The sequence below is a fragment of the Phasianus colchicus genome, chromosome 3 (genome assembly GCF_987193195.1).
Source record: "Phasianus colchicus chromosome 3, bPhaCol1.hap1.1, whole genome shotgun sequence".
Lineage (NCBI taxonomy): Eukaryota > Metazoa > Chordata > Aves > Galliformes > Phasianidae > Phasianus > Phasianus colchicus.
Window position 1 is genome coordinate 35,176,586 of NC_143438.1, and position 21,985 is coordinate 35,198,570.

At 38.3% G+C, this 21,985-nt stretch overlaps 1 protein-coding gene across 1 annotated transcript in view; it reads left to right on the top strand.

Moving 5' to 3' along the window:
* TMEFF1 (transmembrane protein with EGF like and two follistatin like domains 1) overlaps positions 1-21,985 on the top strand; it is a 117,227-nt gene that overhangs the window by 83,890 nt on the left and 11,352 nt on the right. The window contains exons 5-6 of the mRNA XM_031589423.2: positions 7,712-7,808; positions 21,682-21,830. Of these exons, the coding sequence (XP_031445283.1) occupies positions 7,712-7,808; positions 21,682-21,830 (246 nt within the window). The remainder of the gene's footprint in view (positions 1-7,711; positions 7,809-21,681; positions 21,831-21,985) is intronic.

The window sequence follows — 21,985 nt, forward strand, 5'->3', positions numbered from 1 at the left end:
AAATTAGCTGTGTGCCTCCCGTGCAGCTGAGATTTGTGCTAGTGGTTCACATTGTTCTGTTTCATTTTCCAGATGCACTGCAAGCTCATTAATGATTCTGAAACTTGACTTCATGCAGAATTTCCCTCTTGCTCCAAAGCTGAGTGATATTGAATGCATTCATTTTAATGTCAAAAAAGTGCATTTGAAACTGATTTTAAAAAAAAGAAAAAGAAAAAGGAAGAAAACCCTCTTCCTCAAAGATTACTTCAGGCAAAATCTTGCCTTAGAAGTTGTCATATGTCACAAAAATTGTGAAACTACTGATCCACATTCTCTCCCAAATCGTATTTACTGTTACAAAGACAGGAGATTTCAGCAAAAGAATTAGAAGTGGGAGAATGTCTTAAGTACAATTGAATGAACGTGAAAGACTATCACTTCTAAGGGTGACACAACTGTCTAGTTGCCCTCTGACTTTTTCAGTAAGTGATTTCTATTTCCTATGCTCTGATGGCACGGTATTCATAAAGAACTGCAATTAAAATCACTCATTTTGCTCAGTCCAGAAGTCTGAACCTTTAATTAGCATAATAAAAAATTATGGTTATGAAACCAAGCTGTTGATTACTTGTAGCAATGAGTATCCTGATGCCACTTCTAAGAAGAGTATGGATTGTTAATTCAGAAATTAGAGAAATTTCAAAAATCTCATTGTTCTGCCCTTATGTTTCACCCCTATAGAAAACAGTGTCAGAGAGTGGGATTCAGCTCTAAAAATGTTGCTTAATTGATGATGATTATGGGATCCTCGGACATGAGCTATAATCTTGTATTCCGCAATATCCATGTCCTGAAGAATACACACTCATAAAAATGACTCCTGATCCACTTCCTTTAATGTGATTTGTTACTGTTTGAAGCAGAACTGGTGAAGAAGTCACATTCTCAGATTCATGTTCATCTCTGCCAGTAGTAAATTGTAACAGGCTTTTTGGCCTGTTGGATGTAGTTCCAAAATTGATAGATCAGGGCACAGATCAGTTGTGATGTACACAAACTGTTGTGCATGCATAAAGAAGATAGATTGCTTGCTCATATGCCACATTTTCTTTTTTCCAACATGAATTTTCCTTTTAAAATTCTTATTATTGTTGGAACCTGCTATGTTCTCCCAATAAAAAGAACTGTCTTGACCCCGTAAAGCAGCCTACGGAAGATTAACTTGGATAGGTTTTATAGATTCATACAATGGCTCTGGTTGGAAGAGTTTAAAGACCATTTGGCTCCAACCTCCTTGCCGTGGGCAGGGCTGCCCCCTACCAGCTCGGTCTGCCCAGGGCCCTATCTAACCTGGCCTTGAACACCTTCAAGGATGGGGGATAGGGGATCCACAACCTCTTTTGTCAGCTGTTCCAGAACTTCAGTGAAAAACTTCCCTGACATCTAATCTAAGCCTTCCTTTAGTTTGAAACCATTCCCCCTTGTCCTATCTCTATCTACCCGTGCAAAAAGGTTCATTTCCCTCCTGTTTATGATCTCCCTTTAAATACTAGAAGACCACAATGAAGTCCCCATGCGGCCTTCTCTTCTCCTGAATGAACAAGCCCAACTCCTTCAAACTTTCTTCATAGAGAGCTGCTCCAGCCCTCTGATCATCTTTGTGGCCCTCCTCTGGACCCACTCCAACAGCTCTGCATCCTTCCTGTGCTGGGGGTCCCAGATCTGGATGCAGTACTCTAGATGGGGCCTCATGAAGGCAGAGTAGAAGGGGGCAGTCACCTCCCTGTCCCTGCTGGCCACCCCTCTCTTGATGGAGCCCAGGATACCATTTGCCTTCCGAGCCGCAAGGGCACATTGCTGGCTCATGTTAAGTTTTTCATCTATCAAGACCCCCAGGTCCTTCTCCACAGGGCTGCTCTCAAGGACCGCTCCTTCCAGTCTGTAGGGATGCCTGGGATTCCTCCAGCCCAAGTGCAAAACTCTGCCCTTTGCCGTGTTGAAGCTCTTCAGGTTCACCCAGGCCCACCTTTCTAGCCTCTAGAAGTCCCTCTGAATGGCATCCCTTCCTTCAACCATGTTGACTGCACCACTCTCTTAATTTCTCACTCTGCCTTAGTTTCTTGATTTGATAAAGCCAGCAAATGCTGATTATGATATTCACTTTGTGGTCTAGTTAGGCCTTCACAAGGATGCACTGAAAACTGTTAGCATGTGTTATGAATGGCACCACACATTTAACAAATGTCAGTGGCTTTTCAAGCCAACTTCTTAGAGACACATCAGTGTCCTTGAAGAGACGGGTCCTGTTGATTAGTAAGAAACCTTCAAGGATAGCATGTCTAACTGTCCTGCTATGCCCATGACATTAATTTTTTTATTCTTTTTGTTCAGAGAATATCTGTTACTAAGCAGAATGCACTTTTGATAAATAAAAAAAAGATGTAGTAGTGGTTAGACAGATGGCACCCAATCATTTCAGGCTTTTATGCTAAGGAAATAACATGCTTGCAATACATATTGCTAAGTTAATTATTATTAAAATAATTTGTTTTGAATTTCTAATCCCTCCAAAACCTAATAGGGAAAGTATCTTGTGATGAATGTCTAGCAGATTGCATTTAGTAATTAATAAATTGATATACAGTATGTGCTTTTTAGCAGGCTGCCATCTGTTCCTTCTCCTCACTGGGGACAACACTTATCCAATAATTGTCACACAGTCAGGGTGGTATAAACAGACACCATTTAGAACCTCAGATAATTTTTTCTTAAAATTCTGATAATACTACTGATGTATTTTAATGTATTTTAATATGACTGCAGGAGCTTGATGGTGATTAACACTCTGGATAGGAGGTAACATCTTGTCTTTTAGGCATATTTCTATAATGCGGAGTGATTTAGAGAGATGTAAGTGCTGATTCCATCACATGGTTTGTCACTGATTATCAATGTTACTTCCAACAGCTCTATTTACTTCTGAGGTCCTATACTCAGTAGGTAAAATTAACACCGAACTAAAACTTGCAAGAATTACTATAATTTCACCAAAGGTTCAACAGCGCAGAGACAAAGAGCTTGCATGTTCTGGTGTTGTGTCGGTGAGAATTGCCCTTAGCAGGGATTTTAGAGGGGCCACTGCTTGTTCACAGTGATGCAGGAATCTGGGGCTCAGAAGGACAGATTCTTCTTGGCTCCTGTGCAGGGTGACATATAAGAAATGAGAGCAGGTTCTTCTTATGTGACCTTTTAGGGCTCACAGAACTACATTTGGCATCTTTATGAAATTGCAGGACATCTTCTTTGACATCTAGTGACTTTCCTGTCCTTTCCATTTTCTATCATCTTCCACTTATGCATAATTTCTCTAGTGCTTACGCCAAAGCTGTTGTGTCTTTGGAAAAAAAGGAGTTTGGCCATATTTGAAGAAAGACAGTGTAGTGAATCGGTGTTTATATTCTCTAGCCAGAAGGTCTTGCAGTGAGAGCTGATCCAGCTCTTGCTAGTTTTCCCCACTGTTATTCATAGCATCATTATGCACAGAAGTTACAATTGCCAAATGTGTAAAATACCTGAGACACAACAAGGGCAGTGGTGGTAGGGAGTCTTGCAATGTGTGGCCTTGAGTCATTTGCTTCTGCACAACCTCAAGTTCTGCACACACTATCATTATAATAATCACTCGACAAACATTGCCACGGCTGGCCTGCAATTAAGATACCAACTTCAAACTCAACCTCTTCAAGCTCCTCACAGATAAATAGTCCAGACATCCTTTTATTAAATCTTCAATGCCAGAAATGGAATTTCAAAGGCTGGAGTCTTTCCTAGAGCACACTTACAGCTGCACCATGTTGTTTATACTGCACAGCAAGGTGTAGCTTGGACTACCAAACTAGGCTTTGCTCCTGATCCAGCTGGCAACTAATACTTTTGCATAAGCCAGCAGCTTGGTTTAGATTGATCAAGAAACTGCTTGCCAGAAATTTAGGATGGCTAAAATTAGTTGTTGCACTTGCTTCAAATGTAAACTTACTGACAAAAGAGCAAATTTGCACCCTTGTTTTAAATTATGAGAATAATCTCCATTTTAACTAGTCCATCATTATCACTGCCCTAAGAATTAATGGAGGAGAGGTTAAGTTACTGAACAGTTGAGTGAACTGCCACCCATAGTATGTGATGCTGTGGACTGTAGTTAGGAGAGGAATTTTCAGTGCTAGGCATACCAAGGGGATTAGTATGACTTCAGGAGGTATCTTAAGGATATAGAATAGGATTTGCTGTGGCCCTTCCTATTTTTCCCAAATTGTTTTTGATTTCAGTTATCTTCCATGAGGTTGCACATCAGTAAAAAATCTCTGTACTCCAAATACAGATAGGAATTGATTTTCAGGAGATCTTCCCCAGACCTGGGAGTTGTTGTTGCATAGATACATGGCTACAGAGCAGCCACAGCTCTCCACGGGCTCCTTCCATTTCACTGTAAGCAGTGATAAATATATGACAGCAAAGCTCTCTTTCCTGCCCATGCCTGGGGGCAGTCCAAACTTCACCTTGACACAAATCAATACTTTTTCTTCCAGCCAGAGGTATTACAATTGTAGGAACACACAAATGAGTTGCCAAGGGAAGCAATTTACTGCTGGCCAGTTCCTCCAGAGCAATTGTCCATTTGCAGGCTCCTGACGTAGAGCTGGCCAACTTCTGCAAGGAAATAACGACTCAAGGAGAAGTGTTAGCGGATAGTGCAGTTCAGACAGACAACTGGGAGTCACAGATCCCATCCTTGTGCCTTATTTCTTTGAAGGACAGAGTATTAATGAGGTGCTGACCTGAAACACTAAAGGAAACTGAAAAGAGAGGGAAAATGAGCTTTCACTCAACATGAAATTAAGATGTCAAGAGCAGAATTAATCAAGATACCAAAGAAAGTGAGGAGAAGAAATTTTGTAATCATTTATACATCAACATTAGAAGCCTGCATAATAAACAAGAAGAACTTGAATTGCTCGTTTAGGAACATATTTTGACCTAATTGGTATTACTGAAACCTGCTGGGAAGATTTGATTGATTGGAATATTAAAATTAATGGCTATAACCTATTTAGGAACAATCAAATATGTAGAAGAAAGGAGAAGGGAGAGGCAATCTGTCAAGAGGTGCATTGCCAATCTGGAGACACTCACAACAGAGGAACTATTGCCCTCAAATATTAATGGGTGAACTTATTTTAACAGCACACAAGTTGGGTACAGAATGTGTCTGCTACCTATTCAGGCTGAAAAGACGGTTATTATATATTCTGTGTTGATGAGAAAAGTTGCATTTACGTGAAGGACTTCAATCTAAATCATACACAGTGTTTCATGCTGCTGGTACATCATGCAGCTAGTAATGAAAGAAGCTTCTAAAAATTGCGGATGACCGTTGCCTAACTGGAAATGTTGTATCAAGATGCATTCATCTGCACTACACTTCTTCCTGACAGGTGTAAATTAACAGTACCTGAGGTGCAGGTAATTGTGATTTGCATGCATTTATTATGTGCAAATAGGATAAAGTACAGATAAATAACTCTATATGCACTAGGATTTGCATGTTTTAATCAACAAAAGAAGACCACACTTTTTCTTAAAAAAGCAAAAAATATTGAAGATAGAGAAAGCAATTTTAGCAGGGAGAAAGAGAAGTTCACACTGAATAGCTTATAGATACAATTACCTAATTACTGTTTATGAACACTGAAATGCCAGTAGTGCAGCAAAAGTGCTCTGTAAGGCATTCTGGTTGTATTTCAAGTGAAGTCAGATAGTTTATATAGAAAATGATGAAATATTTTCCATCCTAGCAGAACAGCAGAAGGTTACTAAGCACCAAATGTCAAAGGCAGATGTTTTATAATCTGCAGATCTGTCTGGTTTGCACCTAAAAGCTTCAAAAATGACTGATAAAGAATTTTGTGGGCTACTCATCTCTCTATATTTATTTTTTGTCATTAGAACAATGAGAAGTAATGTACAGATATTTTGAGAAAGGATGTAGCTGTAGCCTCTCATATTGGCACCTGTCAGAAGCAAAGCAATAGAATAGAAAGTGGAAGAATCAACTGAAAATAGAATTAAGGGGGTGGAGGAGGGGGCAAATTTTTTTTAATGACAGTCATGATTGGTTTCTGGTAAATCTATCTAACCACTTATTTTTTTAAAAAAGAAGTTTGTATAAAGTAGTGGTTTTGAGGTGTACCACTGCAATCAAAGGCAATATCTCACAAAAGTCTAAGTAAATAGAGGACACAAAATCCACACAGTGCACATCCAATGTAAGTTAGGAAATCATTAAATGTTAAAGAATCCTTATGAAATTATTGTTTTTCTGTGGACTCTTGGTCTTGAAATGTGTACAAATCAGAACTGATCAGGCTAATGATATGCCCAAGCTGGCAAGGTTTTAGAGCCCTAGAGTGAGTCCAGGATCTTGACCATCTTTCTTGGATGCCAGCCTCTCTCTTTGCAACAGATTGTTGTCTCTGAAGAGAACTCATTCAGGAATAATATGAATAATAATGTGAATGTTAATAGTAATGGTCAATGCAGAAGAACAGTCAAAAAGTAGCATGTTAGGCATATGATAAAATTTAAAAACTACATATAAATAAGTTGTAACTGTAAATATAAAAGAAAACTACCTCTATTGCAATTTAGTAAGTGTGGAGATAGAATATGTATGGTGGTGTAGTTTTGTAATAAATTTTGGGTATGTAGTCATCTTCAAAAAATGAGCATTATGCTTTAGACAGAAGTGAAGTCAAGAGAGACTAACCATGTGCTTTCCATATAAGCTCAGCCTACAGTTAGAGGGAAAGATTCCCTTCAGGTAAGATCAAGGAAGATTAGGAACGACTATTGTGGATTCCTTTTTTCTATTGAAATATAAAGAACATAGCAAGATTTTAATTGTTGATGGTTGGTTGATTTCCTCTTGCTACAGCATATGAAACTATGAGAAAGGAATCACTTTGTTTAGATCTCTTTTCGACAGCCTTGTGCAGTCAGTCTTATACAAACGTATATTAAAGTTCTTGACTCCCTCTGCAGATTTGTTTCCTTTTCTTCTTTTCAGGCTCTCCTACTGCATTGTTAAAATAAAAAATATTAAGAAAATATTGTATTGAAACAATTTCCATGTAGTTGTATTTCTTTACTCAACTAAGAGTTTTGATGTCTATGTCAACAGTAAGATCCGTGCATTTGTTTTTTAGAATATTTGGGGTATTAATTTTACTTTTCAGGGACATAGCATTCATCCCATTTTCTTGTTAAGATCACTTTCTTCCTTTAGTCTCGTACCAATCTAGAAAATATACCACAGCATGTATGAGAGATGAGTATAGTCTAAGACTGTCATCAGAAATAAAAAGGGGAAGAAATGTGAGAAGTAATGTAAGTGTGTGTCTGGTGAAGTGAGAATAAATACAATGAAATAACAATAAAGGAAGAGACAATGAATGAAGCAGTTGTGTTTTTTGGAATGCTTGTCATTGTTACTGTTCTATCAACCTCCAATTGCTGGATTTTGAAGGATGGAGCTCTTTTAAGGTTTAGAGCTCCAGTTTAAGTATATGATAACTTTTGACAATATAGTTGAAGGTAAATGAATTTAGGCAGGCAAAGTCAGAGCTTAATATAGAAGTCACGCTTTCTGCTAACAGTACCTTGTTTTGTTTAGAGTATGAAGGATCTGGCACAGAAGTTCAGAGAAAACACTCAAAATGTGGAGTTTGCAAATATAGGGCTGAGTGTGATGAAGATGCAGAAAATGTTGGGTAAGTAACAAGTTTTCCTTAACAATGTCAATGAACAAAAAAAAAGTATTTATTATCTTGACTATGCTTGTTTCTACTAATTGAAGTTTTAATGCTGTCTAATAATAATGTCTTTGATATGTAGCAGTGAAGAACAAATTATTTTTCAGCTGCAAGATATAGAGAGAAAACAATGCCAAGACATATTGGAGAATCTTTGTCAAATATTTTTTCAATGAAAGAATATTTATTTGTTACATTCTGGCAAAACAAACAAACAAACAAAAAAAAACCACAAAGCACAAGAATACAAAATAAATGCTATCATTCATCTCAGACTATTTTCTGTATGTTCTGCTTTTCTGTACAGTATTACTGTGGGAAGAATACTTTTCTTTTATCTTCGAGCTGGGATCTATTTCACATATAATGTGTCATAAGTTCACAAGATTTTATTCTGAGATATCAGCATAAGGAAATCTCAGGATGTAAGGCAGTTTAGCACTAATATTCAAGATGTACACTATAACTTGATCTTGAATATACAAGTGAAAACAAAATGATATTTGTACACATAAATAGTGGCCCAATACTTTAGGTTTCCTAAAATGTCATACCCTTGAAGTAGGCTTGTTCTTTTACGGGGAGACAAATGAACTGTAGCCATATTTCATAATAATTACGATTTTCTGCAATATTGCCTTGGTCTGCTTCATTTATGACTGTCGAGATGGGTATAGATTTGTTTGTTATATGCACTGGGATGTGCTCTTGGCTTTGGAAAATCAATTTTTGAGCATTCAATTTCAGTAAAAGATTGCCTATTCAGTCTATACAGGTAGAGTTTGCATTTCTGTGGCTTCATAGTATCCATAAGATAAAGTTGAAGAAAGTGGAAGATTTTTCCCCAGTGTTCCACTTATATAAATGAAGCCAAGCTCCCCCTTCTTGATAAAAGTAGAGTGTTTTGTTGTGTTTTGTTTTTTTTTTAAAGATTTCATTAGTGCTCTTCGAAAAAATATTGAAGATATTTAAATAGAAAATAATAAAAAGTTAGGAAATATTCTTATGAGGCTTGCTTACAACCTATCAGATCTGTTTTTTTTTCAATTTTGTCAGCTTTCCAACCTAAATGACTTCATTTTTTGCCCATTACCTTTGACCAGTATAGCCTTTAGTGATATTCTCTGTCAGTTTGGATTCAGACTAAGTAGGGCCCTACTACCTTAGATTACCTATACAAGGTTCATTTTGACATATCACACAAAATGTCGCAGACTTACTTCAGTAGAAATTAGGAGTTTTGGTGCCTTTTATTCCTAAAATCAAAGCCGTTATTTACCTGGCAGAAGATGGGATTGAAATTTGTTTGGGAAACTCTTAATACAACCTCCTTTCAGAATGCTTTAAACATCCATGTTTTTTAACCCCATGAAACTTTATCATCAGATATAAAATTATTTGCAACACAAACATCTTTAATCAGATTTGTATAGGCACCACTCAGTTCATATTTTTATTTAACTTTCTTAGTATCCTAGAATGGTTTGGGTTGGAAGAGCCTTAATACATAAAACAGTTCCAACCCTCTACTAAGGGCAGGGATACCTCCTACTTGCCCAGAGCCCCATCCAGCCTGGCCTTGAGCACTTCCAGGGAGGAGACATCCATAGAATCATAGAATAATTTTGTGCTGTATTACTGCCATTATCGCTCCCAATTCTAACAAACCATGCAAGCACTCCAATTTAATAAAAATACACTATCTTGATTTTTTCCTTTTTAAACCATGAGAATTACCACTGCAACTTTTTTGGCATAATGGAGTGATATCTATTGAATCATAAACAAAAATTTCATTTAGTTCTGTTCAGGTAGACTTAGGCCTGGGTAACCCTTGCTTGGACTTCATGGCGTTAAAACACTTAAACAATTGGTGTGATTACAAAAGGCATTTTAGGAGGATTCTTTTTCAAGATAATAACTGCATGAGTTAACTGAACTGTCTCCTACTGTTCAGTAGATGATCTCAAGCCATATTCATGAGATGCAATCTAATGCTTATGGTAAATATAAAATAATGCATTTTTGCATCCTTTTTCCAAACGCCGCAATCTGAGACATTGCAAACATCAGTTCCTTTCTGTTCTGAGTGCTCCTGAGATGTGAAATGACATCTGCACTACGATTTCATGAATAAACTAAGTTATGGATAAAATGATTAGCCTGCGGACAGACAGTAAATTAGTGGAAGGGGAGACATCTATGCCACAAAGTGTTGAGAGGTTTGAGATAAATGAGCTAGCACTAATGAGAAATCCCCAGTCCTGCCAACAGGGCAGCTACAGCAGCCTGGAGTGCAGCACAGGCAGATTTTCTCCTGGTGACAGAATGATTCAGCTTGAGGCAGTTTTATTTCATATGGGCTGTGGTTTGTCTTTTGGACCTCAAAAGATGTGGCAGTCCTATGCAAAAAATGATTACATCTTTAAGTGAAAGCTACAGGATAATTTCTACAGTGGAACAGGAGCAATACTGTGGTAGCAACTACTTGGCATTTTCTGATAGCTATAGTTGGACTTGCTGATGTCTAAGCAAGTTCTTTCTTCTTGGAGTTGCACAGTGATAACATAAAGGTGAAAGATGTGTCAGAGCATGGGAAATTCCAATTTGATATAATGGAAAACATTTCTCCCTTAGGGTGGTCAGACTCCAGAAGAAAGTGTCTGGTGAGGCTATGGAGTTCAGACCAATGAATGTGATCAGAACCTGATAAGACACAGCCACAGACACCCTGGTCCAGCTTTACTAGCTTTGAGCAGAATTTTGAAATAGCTGACCTCTGCACATACTTTCAAGCCAAAATTATTCCGTGATTCATAGAATCACAGAATGGTTTGGCTTGAGAGGGACCTTTAAGATCATCTAGTTCCAACCCACTGCTATAGGCAGGGACACCTTCCTCCAGAACAGGTTGCTCAAAGCCCCATCCAGCCTGGCCTTCCATGCTTCCAGGGAGGGGGCATCCACAACCTAGCTGGGCAGCCTGTTCCAGTGTCTCACCACCCTCACAGTAAAGAATTTCTTCCTAATATCAAGTCTAAATCTATTATCTTCCAGTTTAAAGCCATTTCTCCTTGTCCTGTCACTACATGCCCTTATAAAAAGTCCCTCCCCAGCTTTCTGTAAGGCCCCTTCAGCTACTGGAAGGCCACTGTAAGGTCTCCTTAGAGCTTTCTCTTCTCCAGACTGAAGAGCCTCAGCTCCCTCAGTCCTTGTAGGGGAGGTGCTCTAGCCCTCTGATTCTGTGTAATTATCAAATCCCAGTGCTTTCTAAAAACAAATTTAAACAAGTGTAGTTGTATGCAGCTGAGGTGCACTCCATGTTACCAGTTAGTGATTTTATTTTTAGTTGCTCCTTAAGCCATTCTTCCTCTTACAATTACAAGTATTTAGTTTTCAGGCTAAGCATTGAAGTAAGATAGCTGTCTCTGATCAAAATTGCAATATATGCCTCTATTATACAAGATCATATACAGTCTGAAAAATGACAGCTTTGCTCAGCATTTGTGATTTGTATCTTCATTTTGTTTGATTTCTCATAAACATTATCTATACCAGAAGTGGTTACAATGCATGGTAAATTGAATGCAAAAATATGAACAACTTTATCATTTGCATTGCCTTTTCAGAAACTGTGGATGTTAATTTCAAGTGGACTGACTAAGAGAAAGAAGTGAAGTCTGAGCAGATGGTTGTCATAGACAGCATGCCATACTTAGAAAATTAATGTTCAAGTGTATGCAAACTAGGATAGTATATAAGATTTCCTTATAGAAATATGAAAAGGAATTGATTCGAGGAAACATGACAGAAATATACTTTTTTTTTCTTTCTCATACAATTTATAAGTATTTCAAATAATTTTGACTTTATGGACAGACTTTTAAAGACCATAAACAATCACTAGTGAATGTAATAGTCTTAAGATACATAAAAAATTACTATGCATTATTTGTTCTGTACCTTTCTGTCGGTGGCAACAGCCTGCAGACAACAGACTTCACATAGATTAGATATGATTTTTTCCCCCTTTACCAACAGAACTGAATCATGCATTGCATTCTTCGTGGAGAAGCCATTGTCTGAGACTGGCCTGACTGTACTTCACTTTCTGTCCTGTCTATCAAAATGTTTCTCTGGCCAGAATTTTGCTCTGTTGCTTATAAGAAGCAGCATATGGTACAAAACTTGTAGTAAGAGAATGAAAAAGGACGCGTGAGGTTGGTAAATTTAAACTTTTGTGGAAGAAACTGGCCAGAAGCCTAAAGATGTAAGCAGCATGAGGGTGGTGTGTGTTTTCTGCCTGAATTAGGAACGGGAAATGACTTCCTGTTGAGAAGTGGGGCTGGAGATGGCAACACACAGCTTGGGGCCACCAAGAGTAGTGCTGATGTGGTGGAAGCAAGTGAGCTAACCCTGCAGGGAAGCGACAGAAACACAGTTTTCTATTGGTAGTTTCATCTTGGCGCGCACTGGACTTTTCAGCTCTACTGGTCATGTTACAGTACACAATCAGAATATGGTTTATTAATAAATATTGAAACACACATACTAATCCAGTATAAATGTAAAATAAATGCATAAATGTGGTTGCACAATCATATTAATTAGTGTAGCACTTACATCTTTCTTCAAGCAGTGTATACCAAAATTTATACTACTGCGGCTGTTAAGGACACTGAGATATTTTTTTTCTCAGATGGATTCACTTAATGTAAATCTCGTACAAAGCTTCCAAACCACATGATGCCTTAGTTTACTGCATATGATTGAAACAGATTTTTTTTCAGTTCCTTTGAGACCTGAATATTATTTTTTACAATAGCCACTTGCAGCAATGATAAAGAAATTGATAGCATAAATATACTTGTGATTTTTTTGGGAATATGAAAGCCCACCTTTCTGTATTTCTTTAGGAGATTTCAATTTTTAAATGGTCCCAGTTTATGTATTTTTTAAAGGTTTATTTTTATTACCTGATCTTTCTTTTTTCTACAAGTTTCTTCTTATACATACCAAAAATTATTCTCAGATTAAGGCAGGATTTTTTCATATTGATGTTTCAAAATTACAGAATGACAGAACTGTAGAGGTTGAAATAGACCTCTGGAAACCATAGAGTCCAACCCCCTACTACAGCAGGTTTCCTGCAACAGGTCACATAGGAAAGTGTCCAGCTGGGTTTTGAATATCTCCAGAGAAGGAGACTCCACCACCTCTCTAGGCAGCCTGTACCAGTGCTCTATTCCTGTCACCTTCACAGTACAGAATCTTTTCCTCATGTCTGTATGGAATTCACTGTGTTCCAGTTTTTGCCCATTGCCCCTTGTTCTGTTGCTGGGCACCACTGAAAAGAGCCTGGTCCCATCCTCATCCCCAACTTGTCCTTTAGATGTAACTTCATCTCACGTTTTTTCTTCATATGCAAAGTATTTTTTCAAACTAAAAAGTAGTTTTACTTATCAGAAGTGATATCCCCTCCTCTTGCACTCTTGCATTACATTGTGTGTCTCTTTTTCTCTCATGTCAAAGCATTACTGAATACTTGAATAAAACATTCTGCCAACACCTAGTAAGTATCTGAAGGCATTGTTGTAACTTCAGGAAATTATAAATAGAGGAAATACAGAAATGAGATTCTGAGCACATGCAGTCTTTTTTTAATAATAACTGCTATGCTGTCTAAAATCTATTTTGACTCATAGTGTGGAGTCTTTTCCATCAAGATCAACAACTGTTCCCCAAGTAAACCTATTGAGATTAACATTTTACAACATTTACTTTTGAGAGAATAGGTGTCTCAGTGCCATACAGATTCAACAGCCACGAGATCTATAATGTGTGTTTTCACAACAGCCAAAACAGGAATTCAAAAGTATAATTATTGATGCTTAGGAATAGCAATATGGATATCGTGGGATCCTTCTTTTTGTCTTCTCCATGTAATCTATCTTCCAGGGAAAGGATTGGTCTGTTTGAAGTTATGGCACACTAGTTCATACTTGCCTCTTTGGACCACTTTTCCGCTCACTTATCATAGTCAATGTTTTATGACCTTTTTTTATGACCTAGGGTATGATATTACATGCTGGTATTCATAAGAAATGGTATTTTAATCCTGTGTGAATGCAGTTCACAGGTTTCTGGTCCTAAGTCTTTGTGTGGCAGAAAACAAACACAAATAAAGGAAATCAACCTAAGCAAGGGATTTATGATTTTTATATGGGATTGCATACAATTCGCAGTTGTGATGTGAATTATGTACAATTGTCCTCTAGTAAATCCTGATATGAAAGGAATTGTACAATGATTTCTTCGTTATACTAACTAATAAGAAATTGAACAGGCTCTAGTGGATAATAATCCAGGCTTGTTTTTCTTTAATGTATGTTTTAAAGATCTTTGCAGCAATGCATGCCAAGACTTTGAAGGTTTGTATTACTTGAGGATGGAGGAGGAGTTAGGCCACTCTTGTGAGATCAAGCATCATTCACTATGTGCTGCTAGAAGCTCACTGTGATTAGGGACTTAATTTCTAAAGTGATCAGAGAAAGCCATAAAATTAATGTAGGAGGTGAAGGGATGGCGGGAAAGTAGCTGAGGCTTATGGTATTTAAAGAGTGTGCTGCTTTCCTGGCAGAAGTAAAGGCCGAGAGGGTGTTCAAGCAGGACATAGAGAAGCCTGCAGAATTGAAATGTATTTCACTTGCACTTATCTCTTCAGTGCTAAAAAGGGATTTTAAAAAGGACGCCAAAAAAAAAAAAAACTAATGAATATTCAACGTTAGTTGAATAGGTAGAGAAATCGCTTTGAAACCCAGATTTTCTTAGTTCAAGTTTCATCTGGAGAGAATTGCACACAAGGGAATGAACATCAAAGGAAAGGTAATCCTTCATTTGCCTTTATCACACTTGGTTATCTTCTTAACTGCAATTGCAACACCCCAGCTATTTCTGTTCACCTAAATTTATTCCATCAAGCTTACATTTATCCATCTGTGTGCATCTCACGTGCTGTTTTATTCTGCTGTTTCCATTCTATACTTGTAAACAGATATGTCAATAAATAGGTGAGTAGCTGGGAAAGTTTACTGTTGCATTCTACTACTGGAAAGGAGGGGCTAGCAGTACTCCTCATAATGTCCATCCAGAAAAACATTCCTGGAAAATCCCACATGGGCACAAAGGCCTGCCCTCTGCTTGGAATGGCTGGCCTCTCACAGCAGTCACAACCACTCCCCAAGTCTGCTTTTCCTCTTTTCTTTGAATCTGTCGCAGTTATTAAGCAGCCAGAATTTCCAAGAAATCGCATGCCCCTTGAAGCCTGAAAAGGAAAAGGAGCCTTGAAATGTGTTATGGTCTCTGGGGATCTAATTAATTTACTGATAGCAGCAAGTGCTCTTACAGCCTGAGCTTGTTTCAAATGTGTCACGTCATTTCACTAAATAAGTTTTCCTTGTTACACCTAGTAACCTCTTATAAATGAATGGTACGTTCTCATTTCTTATTTATTGGAAGCACCTTTTTTTGTTGTTGCTTGGTTCAGTTTTATCACCACTTGATATTCAAATGCTTTTCTGTTTAACTAATGGTGTTAATGAATGCTTTGCATGCAACTTCCAAAAGCAACTTTCATGAAAGCAAATCATTGCCTTCTTTCTTAGGATATCAGCTTTCTGACGACAAGTGACAAAATTTAGTTTCTTTGTGTTTACCCTGCCACATCATGAAAACATCTGGATATGTCCTGTTGATTTTTCAGGCCTAAATTGAGAGACACTAAGTAGTAACCATCTCCAGCAAGACATCAGCTTGGAGAATTAAGTACCGTTTCAAGCCTCTTGATTAAAAACAAATAGGAAGGGTCTTGAAAAAACTCTTGTTGTGCTCTGACTCTTTTTATCCCAGTATGACTTCTGTAGCAAGCTGGAAGCACTCATTCGCTTCTTTCTGGTATGAATCATCAAATACTTTTAAGTTATCCTTAGTACAAATGTATGTTAAGTGGCTGCTCTTTAAGTGATTAACTTTCTTCTTCTGAAAGCTGCACTGAGCAGCCACACATCAGGCAGAAGGTACTACTTGGTAGTTTTTCATTTTTCTTACCAGCAAAAAGCAGGATCATGTTTGGCAAGCACATACAAAAGCCAACAGCAGAGCAGCAGTAGGGCTTGAACTGTGGAATGCAAAAACATCCAAAATTAACAGCAGATCAAGAATTTTGCCATTCTCTCAGCCTGTGCTGGGATATGATGACCAATTTACTCAACAAGGCATGGCTTTGGCAAGTCTAAAGTAAGACTGATGTTTTCTAAAAATCAACTGGAGGGAACAAGGAAGCCTTTTTTTGCAGAGCATTTTTTAAAATTATTTTTTATAATAAAGAGTGCACTTTTCTGTGCACTCTTATCAGGTCAGCATCAGTAGTTTATGCTTGGACCACTGCTGGACTTTAGAGAATGGTTTCTGGAAGTTACTCAGGAATAACGGACTGAAAGCTAATGATACTATGGTATTTGAAAGTATTTTAATGTTTTTGCAAGCTTTTGATGTAATAATTTTTGAATAATTATTCTTGGTTAAAATTTGGGGTTTTCTTTCCTAAGGGCCTTCCTGATTCCCTTGTGGGATCACTTGCGAGGCACAAGCATACCTGTCAGCATGGCACTTGCCTGAGAGACAGGACTCAAACCTCTCTGCTGCCCATATTCAAGCCTTGTCACATGTGATCCCAAGTGTCACTGGCTCTGCTCTGGAGACGGGAGTTCACTTCAACCACAGTTTTCCTGTCATTGCATTTTCTGGCTACTTTCAGTATGAAAGCTGTTTTAACATCAAGTTTTCCACACTAGAAGCATATAAGCAAATACTGTTCTGCAGTTATTTGTGACTGACATCCTCACAGGGCAGCTAGGATTGTGGCAGTGATCCAGAATAGGATCAAGCTTTAACATTTATGAAAATATACTAAGGGGTCAAAACAGCAGTGTCTAAGCAATTGTGGTTCATTTCACATGCAAGGATTGAGTTTCCATATGTGAGTAATTTTCTATTATTACAAAAAGTATTGTGTGATAGGCACTGTGTTTTGTTTTTTCTTAAAACATCCATTCTGGTACATTATAATTTCAGTGTGCAGCTACTTGCTTACCAGAAGGCACATGCACAAAGCACACCTCATAATTGAATGCATCTTGCTCCTGTTCTTTTCCATAAAGAATAGAATGAAAATTTTATCTAAAAATCAGTTAAAAATATGAAAAGCTAGAATCAAAGCTGTGATGCTGTCTCAATAGATGCAGAATAGTACTTTAATACCTATTTTAAATGAGTAGAAATAAGGTGGAAAATTCTGTTTGAAATACCTTTTTTTTTTCTTAATGTGGGTTAATATCTTAACCTAAACCTTATCGATATAGGCTTTCCAATGCTTCCTGCTTTATAAAATTATGTTCCATTGCAAATCATTCCCCTGTAGTTTAACTGTACTATCTAATGTACAGTTACTATCTATATGTACTATCTCATGGCAGGGATAAGTTCACATAGAATTATATTCTATTTTTTTTTAATTTCAGATATCCTGGGTAAGGAGGCAAGAGGCTAAGGCATGTATTTGCTCTCACTGAAAAGTATTGCACTGCTATTTTACTGGAAAAGGAAGGGGAGGAAGGGTCACATGGTGTATTGCTGTTTGGGAGACTGAAAAGCAAAGAAAGCCTCTGAAGCACAAGGTGTTAAAATCAAAAGCAGGAAGTCACTGCCTGAAGTAACAAAATAAGGGCTGAAATCAACAAGGTGTATAATTTACACCTCCTCAAGGGCTGTGTTTAGTTGTCCTAGGCTTTGACATCTGCCTGACGTTAGGAGTCCAGCCCATGGTGGTGGTCAGTTACCCTTAGGCGGTTGGATTTTCTGTCCTTGCTACAGCATCAAGCCATTGTCCTGCTCTCTGTAGCTCTCTGACTTCAGGATGTAGCATATTTTCTGTATTTCACAGAAGGTTCATTTGGGAATCTTACAATACTTTCCTGAGTTGCTTTTAGGTTTCAGACAGTGGTAGTGAGCCTGTCCTCTCTCAGGAATTCAGCTGCCAACTTTGTTTTTTTGATATACAGCATCAGAGCAGCAATTCATTCTCCCATGGTTTTACCTTCCTTAGCAAACACCAAGCATTTAAAAACATTTTTTGTTTCATGTTTTCTACCAAAAGCATATTTCAGCTTCACTGGGAAGTTCAGTCCCTTAAGCTGAGTTCATAGGATGGGAGCATGTGGAGATGTGGGCCTCTGCTAGTCTGCTCTCACATGGCATATTAGCAAAAGGAAGAAGGATAGCAGATGAAGCAGTACCATGGAGACTAGAGGCTGTGCAAGTTGGTATCAAATGTGCCAAACAATTTTTCATTATGCTTCTACCTCCTTTTTTTTTTTTTTTTCCGTTCCTGTTCACACTCACCTCTCCTGGGCTGGGGCAGGAAGGTATGCTGTCAAACCACTCACCTCTGCCTGGTGCCCAGCTCAGAGTGCCCCACATGCACTTTCCTAATATGTGCTCCTGGGTCCCTCTCTGCTGCATCCACAGAGGCCCTCTTCTCTTCATGCCATCATGCCCCAGCTAAAGCCTTAACTCATTCCCTTCCAGCCCTCTGAAAGGCTTCAGATTTTCACTTTTGAATAATGGAGCAAAATAATCTTAATTTTTGAAGTATGTCAGCCCACTTCATTATCCAGCAGTATATGTAAATTGCCTACTTTTACATGCCAGACAGCTCAGTTCAAGCATCTATACAAGTAACTGAACTGCCAGGTGAAGGTCTGAGTTATCATTTTGCCTCACAGACATAGGCAAAGCAGCAGCTAACAGCCTCAGGCAGATAACTGTGCATGTGAGTGAATGTGTGAAACTTCTGAACTCTTGAGCAGAAGCTTGCTAACTGCTAGCTGCAACCACCACGGTCTGCTTGTAAATTTGGGGTAATACAGTCTAAGTGGAAGTGTCATGTCCTGAGTTCTCCAATTAAAAAAGAGACATGAGGCGAGGTCATCAATTAGGAACCTGATGGTGCATTTCATTCCTGATGGCAGTCTAGAAGGGGAAAGCAACAGCTTGGGTTCCAGAGAGAAAGCGGTCCTAAAAGAAAGTGGTCATGGAAAGGAGAAAGAGGGCTAGAAGGAGGATGGGATGATCCTGGAAGCAGGGACAGATCCTGAACCAGGCGTGCCCGTGCTGGGAGATGCCCTGGGACCTTAGCTGGATTTGCAAGCACCATGGCTAGTAGTGGTTGGTAATAGCAAAAAGCATCAGAGAAAGAACTAGCACCACTTTCTGCCCAGCCTCCTCACAGAGAAAGGCAGTCAAGACCTACCCAATGATACTCTGGCATTGCTCTCTAGCCAAGGAAAGGGATTGTGCTACTCTGCTCTGCGCTGTGCAGCCTCACCACAAGCACTGTGTGCAAGTCTGGGTGGCACAATATAAGAAGGACATAAAACTCTTAGAGGAACATACAAAGGAGGGCTACAAAGATGGGGAAGGGTCTCTTGAGGGCAAGAGGTATGAGGAGCAGCTGAGCTCGTGGTTTTTTGTGCATTTCTTTTTTCTCCCCTCTTTTCCAACATCTAGATAAGAACTTTAAATGTTGAAAATAAATTTTTGTACATGAGCTACGGGGTTGGAGTTAAGGCTGGGAGTGTTTATCAGTAATCTTAAAATAAGAAGACAAGAATTCACAACTACCTCCTAGAAGAAGCATTTTGCAGTCTGAAGTAAGTATGCATTTAACACTAGGTGTTAAGTCTGAACTAAACAGAGCTTGAAAATTTAAGCAGTTTCCAAGAGTTTCAACACTAACTTGTCACATGAGAAAGGAAAAATGATTTTCAAAAGTCACCTTGTTTGTCACCAGCAATGATAAGAGCTAACAGTAATTGTGGTGCTGCAGACTTTGGATGATGACTATAGGCAGAAGTGGAGCTGTTTGGACACAGAAACAGAGATGGAGTTTGCTTGGAGATAAAAAATAAATGTGACAAGGATGGGCATGCAGGTGTAGATGAGATTCCTGATTGCTGAGGAAAGATATCAGTAAGCACACAGCCAGTGCCACACAAATGAGGACTAGCTCTCTGTTAGTTTGGTTCAATAAATGTACACAACTGCTGAGCTGTGAACATTTATTTGCATATACTAAATCCTAATAAAGCTCTCATTAGGCTTATTGAGCTTAAAGTCATGGGGGAGCATGTAAACAAAAGAGTACTTCCTTTCCCAGGTCTAAGGTTTATAACCATGCTGAGTTCCCATTTCTAGTAAGAAAAAAAGTAATGTAACATGTCAATGCCATTGATATTTAGGGACAACTTTCAGGTAGCTCCCTAAGATGTGTAGAGCCTCTTTACTGCGGCAGTTTTTAATTGTCTGTAGGTGCACATTAAATCTGTTTGTGCTAGAGATGCTCGTTTGTCTAGCAATAATCTGAAGTTCACAAGTTTGAAATATTACTGGGAAATGTAGTAGCTTTAAAGCCAAAAATAACAAAAGTAACAAAATATGCTCATGGAAAGAGAGAAGAGAAAAAGTGTGGAAATAGGTTTTACTGCAAGATTTGTTACTGACTTGAGGCACACACACACGTTTATTTAATCATTTAATTGTATCTGGAACAGCTGGAAAGAACTTAAAAATCCTGACATGTAGATAGCTTGTCTGTTGTTTTTTTTCCCTCTCCATGTCTTACAAGAATGAATCCAGATTAATCTAACAGCAGTCAGACAGACCATGTGTCCCCTGTGTGGAGTTTTCTGGTGAGAGGACAGTGTGTCCTCCTTAGAGGATGCAGAGCTCTCACCTCTATCCTGCTCTCACAGCACCCCTGCCTCCTCCATCCTGCAGCCATACCACTTGCTTCTGTGAGCCTTGCGGAGTGACATGAGAGATATTTAAAAAAATAAAAAAGAGAGGTTCACATAAAAAGTAGTATATTGTCTGAAATAAGTAAGAGGTTGGAGGTTGGAAAGTTGGAAGTTTTCTAGTGCCATTTACACACGCCAAATTTCAGAACTTTTTGGGGGGAGCAGCAGAAATGTCTAACTAAAAAGGAGTAAGTCTCAGCCATAGACAAGTCTTAGTCTCCACTATGTTTGGGTCAGTAGCAGCCTGCACATGATAGGTCTTTTTCCTGATTTTTGTTTATGATCTCTTCTTGCAAATGATACAGAAAATGCTTTGTCTAAAACAACTGAAGTATTACATGGATGTAACATGAAATAGTTAGATCACATAATCCTGTTTTAAATACAATATAATAAATGCATTGTTAACTTTCAAAGGTATGAATGAATGTTTCAGCAATTCATTCAACAATGAATTGCTCTGAAATAAAAAAAAAATTCTTTTAAATGCTTAACAGAAATGAAAGTCCTGTTCTTGCTCCACCTCAGGGATCCCGACACCCCCCAAAAAGTGGAATATTCATTTGCTTTTGAAAAAGCAGAATTCTTGAAAAACAACAAACATACTTTTATTCATGTTGTGAATCGTCCTAGCAATGTGTCACCATTTTTTGTTTATTAATCAGTGAGACTGTTATCATTGTAAAACTGGAAATATCAATACATTTTTTAAAAAGATCACTGAGGTACTCATTCATGATTCTGTAAATTCTTCTTGGAAACCTGAGGTATCAGCAAGTTCTTCATCATCCTCATGCAACAGGCTCTTCTCCTGGATGAAGGAGGCTGGTATTAACATATTAGCTATTGTTTGCTCAAGACTCAACATCACTTGCTCTTTGCTTGCTGGATGTCAATTTTGTTGTTTCAATTTCCAGGTGTGTATGCAATATAGACTGCAGTGGGTACAGTTTTAATCCTGTCTGTGCTTCTGATGGAAGTTCTTATAACAACCCCTGTTTTGTTAGAGAAGCATCCTGTCTGAGGCAAGAGCAGATAGACATCAGGCATCTTGGACACTGCTCAGGTAGGTTTAATTTTATTTCTCCAACAAATGTAAATTCAGAATATAAATAGGCTTGTTAAAGCTTTTCCATTTTTAATTAGAATTGGCTGATCCAGGTATCAGTGAACTGTATTTTAGTTCTCCTCACTATCAGTGAACTCACCATCTGTATTTTA